Source organism: Cryptomeria japonica, chromosome 3, assembly GCF_030272615.1.
Source record: "Cryptomeria japonica chromosome 3, Sugi_1.0, whole genome shotgun sequence".
Lineage (NCBI taxonomy): Eukaryota > Viridiplantae > Streptophyta > Pinopsida > Cupressales > Cupressaceae > Cryptomeria > Cryptomeria japonica.
In genome coordinates this window covers 265,708,974-265,723,444 of record NC_081407.1, presented here as the reverse complement: position 1 = coordinate 265,723,444, position 14,471 = coordinate 265,708,974, and the positions used below count along the sequence as shown (strand labels likewise).

At 35.3% G+C, this 14,471-nt stretch overlaps 2 protein-coding genes across 2 annotated transcripts; both read left to right on the top strand.

Annotated features, from left to right (window-relative positions):
* Positions 1-1,120: 1,120 nt before the first annotated feature.
* LOC131066829 (pathogenesis-related thaumatin-like protein 3.4) lies at positions 1,121-2,489 on the top strand. Its single transcript, XM_058001689.2, has 2 exons — positions 1,121-1,218; positions 1,621-2,489. Exons 1-2 carry the CDS (start codon positions 1,161-1,163, stop codon positions 2,301-2,303), a joined length of 741 nt encoding a protein of 246 aa, XP_057857672.2. The 5' UTR covers positions 1,121-1,160; the 3' UTR covers positions 2,304-2,489.
* An 8,288-nt stretch (positions 2,490-10,777) lies between these two features.
* LOC131066828 (pathogenesis-related thaumatin-like protein 3.4) lies at positions 10,778-12,467 on the top strand. Its single transcript, XM_058001688.2, has 2 exons — positions 10,778-10,932; positions 11,568-12,467. The coding sequence occupies exons 1-2, from the start codon at positions 10,869-10,871 to the stop codon at positions 12,248-12,250; spliced, it is 747 nt and encodes a 248-aa protein (XP_057857671.1). The 5' UTR covers positions 10,778-10,868; the 3' UTR covers positions 12,251-12,467.
* The last annotated feature ends 2,004 nt before the right edge of the window (positions 12,468-14,471 follow it).

Sequence of the window (14,471 nt, the reverse complement as noted above, 5' to 3'; positions counted from 1 at the left end):
TGAGGCTTTCCATGGTTCTGCGATTTCAAACTACTGTAGTTTTGTTCTTTAGTCTTCTTGTTTTCCCAAAGATTTTGTTCTTTGCTCGCCAAGGCCCACCAAAGCTACAACTGAAGGAGGAGCACTAGCCGTGTCGAGTGCGGAGGAAGGCCTGCCCAGTTCCATTTCTAGTCACTCCTCTTAAAACTGATGTTACTCTGATTCCTCTGATTTCTATGGGTCCTCTGAAATCTCTGAATTCTCTAGTTTTTCTGAATCCACTCCATCACTGAGTGAAAAATATAATATTAATATTATTATAATATTATATTATTATTATTTAGAATAATTATTAAAGTTATTTTTCAGTTGAAAAATATAATATTATATTATTATTATTTAGAATAATTATTAAAGTTATTTATCAGTTAGAAAGTTTAGATTACTTGATAAGATGTAATATGAAGATCACAAAGCATTGTGGTAATTTTTTCATTGGGACCCACAATTTTCCTTGTTCTTATCTTGTTACGTAATCCCTCTTTTTATATTATCACCTAAATAAACATATCTGAGTACTTTACGTTTAGCAATAAATGCATTGAATTCATTCAATATTGTAAGTATTTACCTCATAAATTTAGACAGATACTTCTGTTTTGTCGTTGCCCACAAAATATGTGAATCCCCGTCTGGGCGTCACATGATTAAATGTCACTGACGAAACAATGATTTCAAGACAGTGACGTGCACGCCATTGATTACAAAATTCAACTTGCCTTTAGCTTTAATGGTTTTCTATTGAAATTATTGCAGGGCGTCTCGGAGAAGAGTCCAGTCAATAACACGAGACGAAAAAAAATATATCCCAAAAGTAAAGGCAGTGTTTCCGGAAATCATTATGCTGCACATTCAACAGTATTTATTAAATAGTTGAATATTAAAAAATTCGTTATATCTGAATTTTATAATAATTAATGAATAAAGTAAAAATTGTGCATTCTCATCTGTTAATGGATAGACAGTACGGAGGCCCACTGCTAGCTGCCTCACTTAATTTTCTAGGCATCTCTGACTTGCGTGTCTCTTTCCAATCATCGTAAATTTTTATATATAGTTCCTACATTAATAGTTCATAGACACAACTGATATTTTCCATATCACACCACTTTGCAATTGAAATGGCGCGGTCAATATTGTGGGTTTTGCTCACAACAATGGCGGTATCACTCTATACAGGTATGCAACTCAACCCAAAATCTTTAGTACCAAATTCTATGCAATTAACATCTAATGTTTTTTATTTATAGTTGCTGTTTTTGAGATTGTGTGGATATTTTGTATAACATTTCAGATTATGTTAGAGCAATATTGAAGAATATTGTATAAGTACATGATTTGCATCTACATTTTTCATCAGATTTCATGATCCATTTATCAGAATATTAGAGAGTTTAAAGACAGTAATTCATCTTAAACTCTGTATATAGATCATAAAATGTGATCAAAACATTAATTCAAATATAATCGCGCAATCAAATCCAAACTGATAAATTGTGGAAACCTATTATCATTTATTTATTTTGAGCCATTCAATTTCAGCAACACCCTCTTAACAGTTCTCATTATTTGGATGTGCAGGAGTGGAAGGTGTGAACTTCGACATAGAAAACCAGTGCCCTTACACGGTGTGGGCGGCAGGGACTCCGTTCGGGGGAGGAAGAGAGCTACAGAGGGGACAGTCATGGCGGGTGAATGTGCCGGCTGGAGCACAGGGAAGGTTCTGGGGCCGCACCGGCTGCTCCTTCGACTGGAACGGTCGAGGCAGATGCAACACTGGCGACTGCGGAGGATTACTAAACTGCCAGGGATCGGGAGGCGTTCCCTCAACGCTGTTTGAGTATGCTCTCAATCAATACCAGAACCTGGACTTCTACGACATCTCTCTCGTCGATGGATTCAACCTCCGCATGACTGTCATTCTTTCCAACTCAAACTGCAAGAGAATCGCCTGCAATAGCGACATAAATTCCAAGTGCCCCGGAGAATTAAGGGTGGTAGATGGGTGCAGAAGTGCGTGTGCTGCTTTCAACACGGCAGCATACTGCTGCACGGGATCCTTCCTCGATAACTGCCCTCCTACCGGCTACTCTCAATTTTTCAAGCGAGAATGCCCCTTGGCCTACAGCTATGCCAAGGATGATCCCACCAGCACCTTCACTTGCCCAGGCGGCAGCGATTACAAAATTATTTTCTGCGGTAATGGCGGTTCAGACTCTAATTCTACCTCCACTTCAAGTGGAAGTCTTTATGCAGTCGAATAGATTTTATGTGTGTATCTGTGTCAAGCAATAATAGTGGTTCTTCGCAGCATAAATACGAGTGTATACTGCTCTGTATCCATTCTCTTGGATTACAAACAGAAGGGACAGTGGCTTTTTAAAAATATTGTCTATCTAGATATCAGAAAGTATTTTAAATAAAGAATATTGCATAGTTTTTATTTTCAATTAATTAATAAATATGGTCAAATGTATATTTTGATGTTTGGATAGATGTCGTCCTTTTAATGATTAGATAAGTGTTGTGAAGTACACCCACAATGCAATGACATTTTTACTCGTTTTATCATATATTTAATGTATTTTTTTTTCAATTGATTATTAAATATGACCAAATGTGTGTTCTCCTGTTTGCATACATGTTGCTATCTTTTTAATGACTTGAAACTGTTGAGAAGTACTACCACAATGCATTGATGTTTTTAAATCATTTTATCACAGTTCTAAATCCACTTAGCTAAGTTTTAGAATATAGCATGTCTAGAGTGAAGTGTTTTAAAAATAACATTTCAAAGATTCAATCAAAACTTAATCTAAAAATTTTAGTAGTTGAACAAAAATATATCACTTGTTATTAGTAGAATATCATTTTTTTATTTAAAATATATGCAACCTAAATGGACCAAATATCTATTTGTGACCATAAATATTTGTTATTTTAACTTTTATATCCAACACAAATGGACCAATAATTAAACACAAAAAACTATTTGTTGTGATAAAAACAACATTATTATTTAAAATACAATTTATATCCAATACAAATGGACCAATATTTTTTATTAAGGGAAAACCAGGTTTTGAAAGGGGCCCCAAAACCCTAAATACAAAAAGCTACCAATAGGATACACACAAGCAACCTATAGCCAAGCAACAACAAAAAACAAAAAATAGGTCACAAGCACAATAGGCTTGAAACACAAAACAACAAAAAATTAAAAAAGATTTTTCAGGGCAACTTTGGCTTCAATCTAGTCCAAATTTTGAGATAGGTTCTTCAAATCTTGCAATTCATACTTGGCCTACTCCATAGAATTTTTAAGGTTCCCTTGGGTATGAGTAAAAGGGCCTTTATCATCACTAACTTGCTTTCCTTTTCAACCTTCTCAAGATCAATAATAGTATTATATCCCTAGATTTAAAGGCTTGAATTTTTTATCATTTATCCACAATAAATTTTATACTTTGTACACTATTGTGGATTGTCTTGTAGCTCATTCATAAGATTGGTGAGGTTGTCATCAATCCTTTTCATTTTCAATTCAATCACCCCAATGTGGCCTTCATAATCATTTTCACAAGACTAACATCCTTTGCCACATTTTCAAGAATCGAAAGCATCTTCTTGTTGTCAACTACCATATAATAATTACCTTCCACAATCTCAGAAGTAGAATAACTACCACACTTTTCCAATGTGACCATTTTTCTCTTTAGGGATCAAATGTTAATATGAACCTAGTTCATTTCTAGAAAGAGACATTTGGATATATGAAGTTGATCAACTATTGCATTTCTGGTCATGCCCAGTAAGTCCTGAAGGTCTTCATATTCTTCACCAAGAAGGGGGGAGTCTTTTCATAATCTCAAGGAAAGGGGGGAGATTTCCTATTGCATCATCCACTTGCTTGGAAGAGGGAGGGGAAGGAAAAACTTCCATAGAACCCTATCCCATATACATTTCATTCTCCATCTCAATATTTTGATTCTTAGTCAGCTCAACCTCCAAATCATGACCAAAGAGCTATGTGAAGATAGCCCAACCTTATTTCTTTTAATGATTTTTTCCTTCTCATCCCTGAGGGGAATGTTGTCTCTTTTATGATCAAACGAATCACTAGCCTATGTTTCCTAGTTCTCATCAGTAGACTAATCATCCACGTCCCCTATTTCAGTTTTCATGTCATCCTCAGACCCTAACTACTCAAAGAAAGTAGGGGGATTCACCTAGCACTTCCCCTTAGAGCACGGCAATAGGGCTTTGATATGCTCCATAATCAAATCTAATTTCAATCAATATCTTCAAATTTCAAATATTCTGCTTGTGTACATTCTCAAAACTCAAGGTGGATATTTGATAGCTCATATCAAATATTTGATTTCATTTTTTAAAAAAATTGCAAATAGAAAATTTATTTGTGCAATGTATTGTATATCACCACCTAAGGTGTGTGTAAGTATAGAGAATGATGTTCAAACAAATACAAAATGGTTATAGTAAAATATTGAAGATCACCTTGGAGGAGTAACCTTGCAAGAATTAAGTAAATTAGATTACCATATAAACTACTACGTCCCTTTATTATTGCATGTGGTCAATAAATAAAACATTTAAAATAGTAGGGCATTTAAACTTTTCCCTATGAATGATGCTTATTTTTTCTTTTTATTACATGAAGATACTTGACAATAGCATGCCCAATCATTTTCAACCATGCAAAGAATTTTTTTGTGCTTCACTAACATTGTAGATGCTAAAATATATTTCCATTGTTTTATCATAGAATCTTGTTGGTTAACAGATTTGTCAGCTAACTCTATATTCTCACGCCCACAAAGATGACAAATGTAACCACAGTTGAAGTAGTCTAACAAACTTCTAACTGATTGATTCTCTGCTTATTTTACAAGGTGGCAACTACCTTCTAACGATTTTTAATGAATAAGTAAACAACTCATATGCTTTTAACCAAAAAGAAAATACGGAAAGACCTTTTAACCAAAAAGCTTTGTAAAGGCATTCACAATAGTAACTACTATTTTTTAGGATTTTTCAGATTTTCATATATAAAGCCACTATGAAATGCTATTCACAGATAATATTCCACAGTAACTAAAATTTCAAATCATCCACCACTTCAATATAAATTCACCAACTGACATCCATTTCAAAGAATAGAAAAGCATTCACATACCATAATTCAAATATTACAAATATATGAAGGCCGCCAACGGTTCTTTTATATTAAAATAGCAGATAATCACATGCATAAAAAAAATTGTTCTAATGAGAAAAACAAATTTTTCCCAAAAGATCCTCTCAAATTAACTAATCTACCTATTTATAGTTGTTATCCTCCTGTCTTTTCCGTTTCCAAGAAATGGTTACTAAAGATAATGCTCTTGAACATGACCATTTCAAAACATAAATTCTATAGAGAAAAATCAAAATATAAACTGCTTCACAACAGATAAGGCTATAAGATCACCAGGCTCAGGCTCCATCATCAGATATAGGGTTCTGCTCCGCAATTCGTCTATCAATCTCGTTTGCCTTCTCTTCTTCTTTGATCGGCATCAATAGGATATCTTCTAATTCTTCCCAATAAAAAACAATAGCTCAGAAAAAGTCAAACAAGTTCAAAAGAATATGTCCCTACACTAGGTTGACATCAGGCTGCATTACAGGACCTTTTCTAGCTTGGACCACCATTCTACCGAAGTTAATTTTTTAGTTTTCTTCCTTCCGCTAGCTCATCTTGCAGACATTGTTCATGGTTTTTCCGCTTTCTCTACAATCTTATCTAATATGGTGATGGCCCTCCTATATTCACTAAAATTAGTTCGTGCTTTCCATGCAAAAAACTATAACTTTTGAACTATATCCTCCTGCTCTTTCTCTGACCAATTCAAATCTGGGTTATGAAATGGCAGTTCACCATCATGAGGCAAGACTATTCTGATACATGCAAAAATGATGACAATTTCCTCCTTTAGCGATCTTTAATGTTTTCTACAAAAAATGTTAGCATCAAATGAAGTAACACATGCCACCACCCTTTTTCATATCCTGATTTCTTAATGGCCATTATTGACAGTACTTTACAAATCTTCCTTTGATTTGTTCCCTAAAAATAGTGCATGATGTGGCAATAGACGAGGTCTAGGGAGGGATGACAAGAAGCCATTATTCTAATTAATCTGACAGTCTCATTTAATTCTAGCGGTGCCCAAGCAAGAACTATCTGTACCATCACTCGTTCTGCCATCCCAAGGTAATGAAACCACTTGAAAATTACCTCACCAAATATCCTTACTTAGAACCAGTGGTCTCCATTAAATTCTTGAGAGATTTGGACATTCACTACAACGCAAATCTCGAAAAGTTGAGAGATTAGGCAACTTCGCAATCATCAAACTCCTTTCGAAATCAACCGCAAGTTCGACTTCCCAAAGGTGTCAATCTTATGCAAACTTCCCTACATTGGTCGGATGATCGAGTAGTTCTAAAAGTTAAGAATCTCATGACATAAGTTAAAAAATTCAAAAAGGTTGCGACAAGAGTGAATGAGAGAAATAGCAGAAGGAAGTGGCTTATCAAAGTTTAAAATTTTTATAGGTAACATGTAGGCTTCGAATGGGAAATAGATCTAGCAGGATGCAGAGAACTTCCAAGACTTGGACCAGTGCATGTAAAATTGGGCAACAAAGTAAGGAGTAATAGAAGGAAAGGGCAACTAGGCAAAACACAAGACTAACAAGCCAAAAATGGAAAGAGAAACAAATTGCACCGACAGCAAACCAAAAAGAGCTTAAATATGTATCGGGTCATAAGGGCCTTATAATGAAGGAGGACAATATTATTCAAGCAAAACCATTTATGGGTTGAGATATATACCTGTGGAAAAGGGGGTTTGGGGTGCATGACATGACATGAGATGAACTATGTCGGATGACGATTCACAGACAAGGCTTCCAATTACGGACAAAATTTGGTGGATGTATTTATGCCCAAACAACCATTCTTCATGATAGGCTTCTAAAACTAGACCTTTAACTTATTTTCGACTTACTTGAGATAACTGACAATAAATCTTCTCAGAATATTTAACAAATGCATCCTATTTCCGATCATACTATCTCTCAACTTGATTTAAAGATATCAACATAGCTATCATGGCCCTATACGTAGACTTCACATGATGACAACTCAAAACATTCAACAATTGAGGGTTTATCCATTCTTTCATTAATAGACAAATGATCATCAGCAAGGGTCTTGAGTTTAAGACTCGGGAAATAAACAACTCTACTTCCCATCTCTGTACGATAGCATAAGGAACGATATTCATCATCATCAGAGATATCGTCAAGGACACCTTTCTCAGGCTCACCAAAAATATGGAGGAAAGGTAGTTGTTTTATCGGCCAAGGGCTTATTACTTCAAAAAGAGGGTTATCTCTTGTCTGGGCATCCTTAAAGGATTTTGTATGGTAATAGAGGGGATTCGAAGGGTTTCATTAATCTCCATCCCTTGTGTAGGGGATTTATCTCTAGAAAGAGAAGGGAAATCTTCTTTGAATGCCTCATCCCGCATAGAGATGACTAAGTCGATAGAAGGAACTTTAGATGGAGAATCCTTTCCTGACCTACCCATAGTCAAAACATGATTCATGCAAGTTGTACATGATGACATCTGATTGTCACATTCTAAAAGCATAGGATCAAACCTTGGGAAGATTTCATCATCTCTTGCATGTAGGAGCCCATCTAGGAGAGTGGCTTAAAGTATTTTCTCCTTCTTTTCAATCCCACCAAAAATTGTTATGAACCTTTCCACTTCAATCTCAGTGATGTGACCTTTATTGTCAACTACACCATATCAAAAGTCACTCTCAAAACCCTAAAAGAGCCAACTCAAAACATAAGCCCTTTTAAACTCTTTAGATGTCTCTTCCTCTTCAAAGATATCTGATAATAGTTCTTCATGATTTACTTTACACTTTCCCTCAGGTGTACTTTTCTATGGGGTTGCCCTTGTCGGTCCCATGACGTGGACATTTCACATGATACCATTTCAAAAACCCTTCCTTCTTTTCAAGTGTTGACCATGTATTAAACTAAAAACCCTTCTCTGAATTAGTGCAAACAAAGTCGCCAGCCTTCTCATCAAAAGATGTTTAAAGTGTTTCTTAGAGCACACTAATTTTAAAAATTTCCCCAGCAGAGTCACCAAAAATCTGTTGGTTAATAGATTTGTCACCTAACTCTATATTCTCATGCCCACGAAGATGACAAATGTAACCATGGGTTAACCAGTCTAACAAACTACTAACTAACTGATTCTCTACCTATTTTACAAGGTGGCAGCTAACTTCTAATGATTTTCAATGAATAAGTAAACAACTCGTATGCTTTTAACCAGAAAGAAAATAAGGAAAGAGCTTTTAACCAGAAATATTTGTAAAGGCATTCACAATATTAACTACTATTTTTAAGATTTTTCATATTTTCAAATACAAAGCCACTATGAAACACCCTTCACAGTTAATAGTCCACACTAAATAAAATTTCAAATCATCCACCACTTCAATATAAATTCACCAACTGACATCCATTTCAAAGAATAGAAAAGAATTCACACACTGTATTTCAAAGATTACGAATATATGAAGGCCACCAGTAGTTCTTCTATATTAAAATAGGAGATAATCACATGCATAAAAGTTTGTTCCTAATGAATAAAACAAATTTTTCCCAAAAGATCCTCTGAAATTAACTAATCTAGCTATTTATAGTTGTTATCCTCCTATCTTTTTTGTTTCCAAGAAACGGTTACCTAAGATAACGATCTTGAACATGACCGTTTCAAAACAAAAATTCTATAAAGAAACAACAAAATATAAACCGCTTCACAACAGAGAAGGCTATAAGATCACCAGGCTTAGGCTCCATCATTAAGTATAGGGTTCTGCTCCGCAATTCATCTATCAATCTCATTTTCCTTATCTTCTTCTTCGACTGGCATCAATAGGATATCTTCGAATTCTCCCCAATCAAAAATAGTATCTCAAAAAAAGTCAAACAAGTTCAAAAGAATTTGTCCCTACACTAGGTTGACATCAAGCTACATTACAAGACCTTTTCTAGCTTGGAGCACCATTCCATCAAAGTTAATTGTTCAGTTTTCTTCCTACCACTAGCTCATCTTGTAGACATTGTTCATGGTTTTCAGCTTGCTCTAAAATCTTATCTAATATGGTGGCGTCCCTCCTATATGCACTGAAATCAATTTGTACTTTCCATGCACAAGACAGTAACTATCGGACTATATCCTCATTCTCTTTCTCTGGCCAATTCAAATCTAGGTTATGAAATGGCAGTTCACCGCCATGAGGCAAGACCATTCTGATACATGCAAAAATGGTGACAATTTCCTCCTTTAGCTATGTTTTCTACAAAAAATGACAGCATCAAATGAAGTAACACATGTCGCCACCCTTTTTCATATCTCGATTGCTTAATGGCCATTAATGATAGTACTTTACAAATCTTCCCTTGATTTGTTCCCTAAAAACATTGCATGACATGGAAATAGATGAGGTCGAAGGAGGGATGGCAAGAAGTTATTACTCTAATCGATGCCTTGAGTATAATCCCACAAAAGATGTATATTTTATCTGCAATTATCATATATTTCCCTCAAATGCACAACATAGTGTTTTTCCTAACAACGATTCCCCTTAATTGCATATCAGAGTATTTATTAAAATCTACAATTTCCATTGAATAACATACCAAAAATTTATGGCTCACTCAACATCATATACTCCAAATTTAGAAGGATTTCTTATGAAATATAATCAACGTGTTTGAATATAAAATTTATTAAAGTCTATACAATTAATCTCAATACATATAAAAACTTACTTGGATTTACAACTACATCTTGAAAAAACTAAACTCCAACAAAATGACATTAAAAATTATGATATTACATGTTTCTATTTATCTTTGTCTCTAATTAAGTAAAATGCTATTTTTCCTTCAAAAGTTTAATCAAAATTAAAAAAAAAAAAAGAAAGAAAGAAGAAGATATTACATGTTTCTATTTATCTTTGTCTCTAATTAAGTAAAATAATATTTTTTCATCAGGATCACGTATGCAGAAGAAGACGACCCACAAATTTCCTTGTTCTTATCCTGTTACTGTAATCCCAACTTTTCTTATGTCAAGTACCCAAATATATTTGAGTAGCAATATTCTGTTTGAGTACTTAACTTTAGGCAATGAATGCATTGAATTCAATTAGTATCATAGGTATCCACCTCATAAGGTGAAGGCCCTCTGGGCGTCACATAATCAAACATCGCTGGCGAAACGATCATTTCACGACAGTGACGTGCACGCCGGTGGTTTACTATATGAAATGATTCGAAGGGGGCAAAAAAAAATATCCCAAAAGTAAAGGCAGTAAAATATCTCAAAAGCAAAGGCGAAAAAATATCCCAAAAGTAAAGCCATTGTTTCCGGAAATCATCACGATGCACGTTCGACGGTACTTATTTTCTAATTGAAAATTAAAAAATCCGTCATATTTGAATTTTTAATCCATTATTAAATAAGGTCAAATATGTGCATTCTTATCTGTGGATGGATAGACACTACGTAGACCCACTGCCAGCCGCCTCACTGTATATGTTCTAAGGCGGCTCTGACTTGCGTGTGTCTTTTTCCAACCATCGTAAATTTGTATATATAGTCCCTGCCTTCATACTTATCGACACCACAGATATTTTCCATATCACAACAGTTTGCAGTTGAAATGGCGCGGGCAATATTGTGGGTTTTGCTGACAGTAATGGCGGTATCACTTCTACTCCACGCAGGTATGCAACTCAACCCAAAATATATAGTGCCAAAACCTTTGCACTTAACAATTAATATATTTATTTATAGTTTTTTTTTAGGTTAGATTTGATTGTGTGAGTATTTTAGTATTAAGTTGATTTAGGATGTTAGAAAGTTTAAAGATGTCATTGTGTGGGTCAGTCTTTAATCATACACTAAGCAACATATTAAGTTTAGAGAATGTTAGTCAATTTTCAGTGTTTAACATTTTTAAGTCTAGAAGTGTATTCTTAGTGTGACCACACACCTTAAGCAATATATTAAGCCTAGAAAATGTCAGTCAACTCTGAGTGTTTTAACACTTTTAAGTCTAGAAATGTAAGCTTAGTGTGTGGGGGGTTTAAGCCGTTTCTTGTGGAAGTATACTTGTATCAATATTTCAAATCACATCACACTTCTTGATGGATCAAAAGCTTAAGAACACAATTGTATGATTATACATTATTGTTTTATATTATAAATCATAAAGTATGATCCGAAAAATTGAGCTCTCTAATATCTTAATTATGAATCATAGATAATATGGACACAATAGAATTATTGACCCTACTCTTTTGAGCCATTCAATTTGAGCAAGACCCACTTTAACAATTTTCATTATTTTGATGTGTAGGAGTGGAAGGTGTGAACTTCGACATAGAAAACCAGTGCCCTTACACAGTGTGGGCGGCAGGGACTCCATTCGGGGGAGGGATAGAGCTAAAGAGGGGACAGTCATGGCGGGTAAATGTGCCGGGCGGGGCACGGGGAAGATTTTGGGGTCGCACCGGCTGCTCCTTCGATGGGAACGGTCGAGGCAGATGCAACACTGGCGACTGCGGGGGATTACTCAACTGCCAGGGATCTGGAGGCGTTCCCTCAACGCTTTTAGAGTACGCTCTCAATCAATACCAGAACCTGGACTTCTACGACATCTCTCTCGTCGATGGATTCAACCTCCGCATGACTGTCGTTCTTTCCAACACAAACTGCAAGAGAATCGCCTGCAATAGCGACATAAATTCAAAGTGCCCCGGAGAGTTAAAGGTCGTCGATGGGTGCAGAAGTGCGTGTGCTGCATTCAACACTCCAGCATACTGCTGTACGGGATCCTTCCTCGATAACTGCCCTCCTACCGGCTACTCTCAATTTTTCAAGCGAGAATGCCCGTTGGCCTACAGCTATGCCAAGGATGATCCCACCAGCACCTTTACTTGCCCAGGCGGCAGCGACTACAAAATTATTTTCTGCGGTAATGGTGATTCACAGTCTAATTCTACCTCAACTTCAAGTGGAAGTCTTTATGCAGTCGAATAGGTTTTATATGTGTGTGTGCGTGAGTGTGCGTATCTGTGTCAAGCAATAATAGTAAGTTCTTAGCAGAATAAATAGGAGTGTATATTGCTCTGTATCCATTTTCTCTTGATTACAAGCATAAGGGACAGTGTCTGTTTAACTTATTGTCTATGTAGATTTCAGAATGCAGCTTTGATCGTTTTGAAAAAATCAGTATAATGGGTATTCGATGTTTGAATGGATGTTTGCCATCTTTTTGCTGACTACATAAGTGTTGTGAAGTACAGCCACATTGCAATGATATTTTTAATTGATTTATCATATTTTTAAATTATTTTTTACTTTCAATTAATTAATAAATATGATCAAATATATTTTTTATTAGGATAAATAGGTTTTGAGGGTACCCGAAACCTCATATAATAGCTTTTGAAGGGACCTGAAACCCTTGACAAATATATGTAAAATTTGGTTTTTTTGAATTAGTAAAATTTTTGGCTATTTGGGGCTTTTCTGTGAGCTTCCTGGCTGTTCAAAGCTTTTGTATTCAAAACCCTGCAAAATTAACAACATGAAGATTAGCTTAAAATAGTCCACAGAGAATTTAAATCTCATAGGAACTGAAGTACATAGTGTACAATACAAAGGCGTCAGAATGTTGGAACTAAAATGGACAGAGCATAGAAATACGCTACAATAACATGATGTAAACACTTTGCTTCAACTGAATTTTCTCAGATAAACATCTTCAATTTTAAAGAATATACAACTAGGGAGACAAAATCTCCAACTTCAATTTTATCAACAATTCATACAAATTGCTAAAACAGACCAAAAACGAAAAACAGGGTAAAGATTCCATAGAAGAGTGACAAAAGAGAAAGAAAAAGGACAAAGTGAAAGGCAACAAACATACCTTCCTTTGTTAATTTTGGTTGCTATCTACAACAAAATCAGTGCCAAAACAGATAATTGATGTTGCAACTTGGAAAACAAACATTAACAACCAAATGCAAATATCAAAATAGCTTAATCCGATATAACTCAATTAATTAGTTCAAAATCTGTGAACTCCGATTTAAAACATAAATCCATATTTTGAATTTTAAATAGCTTGGTACACCAAAATCTTGTAACTTGGCAAATAGATAGGAAACTTTATGACTGAAATCAAACTAAATTACTAAGTGCTTTGCTCAGAAATGCTTGCAAAAGGCTAAGCACCAATGCTTATACTTGCACAAGGTTATCTAATAGTTGCAAAGATCTCCAATCAACAAACCATTTAAGCATTGGACCACTTCCACTTCCATTATGAGCGGTTGCAGCTTCTCAATCTGTTATGTTATACATGTTCAATAGCTACCAAGCTTGCCCAATTGGCACTGTTTGAATTTGGTAGGAGCTAAATCTACCTGCATAATCTATCATGTTTGGCTGAATGAGGGTTTCAAAATTATAACAATCCATAAATAATTTAGATTCTTTGTAACAATTGGTTCTTTTTGCATTGGAGGGTATTCTAAGAATCATATCATATCAGATTTCGGAGTTGAGTATTTTGACTGATAGAGATTTTTGCAATTGTCATACTGCTAATCAACATTAATTTTAGTAGGATTCGCACCTACACAGCCATAAAAACACCAGAGGATTTTTCCTCTCAGCGCTATGGTTATTTCCTGGTGTACTGATTATGGGGTTGAGGCACGCATTTCTAAGTGTAGAGGAAATTGATTCTTTTATGTTGAATTCTCAAAAACAGTACGCATAATAATCACAATGGCAATGCAAAGAGCAATCTACAAAGAATGTTGTGATCTGCAACATCATGGTAGTAATGGTCTAAATCTAACATGGGTTTAAAAGAAGGCAGCATATAGAATACAGGGCAATCATGTAGCCCTTAACCAGTACATGTTATTGGGAAAGGCCTAAATTGGCCATACCCCAATACAAACCCCACTTGCTTTGTTCTATATTGCAAAACCATTCAAAGAGAAGGTAGAGGTACGAACTGTTGAAAACAAAAATAAGATAATAACCTAGCATGAGTATAGCAATGAGATGTAGGGAAAAGACAAACCTAAAGCATAGATCCACCAAACAATTACCAATATTGCACAAATTGATGCCCTGCAGCCTCCCTATTGGCAAGTTGTGATTGGATTGTGATCGTTCATTGTAAACTTCAGTTTGCTCAAGCAAACAACCCGCTCATGGTTTGTATGACCAAGAAGAG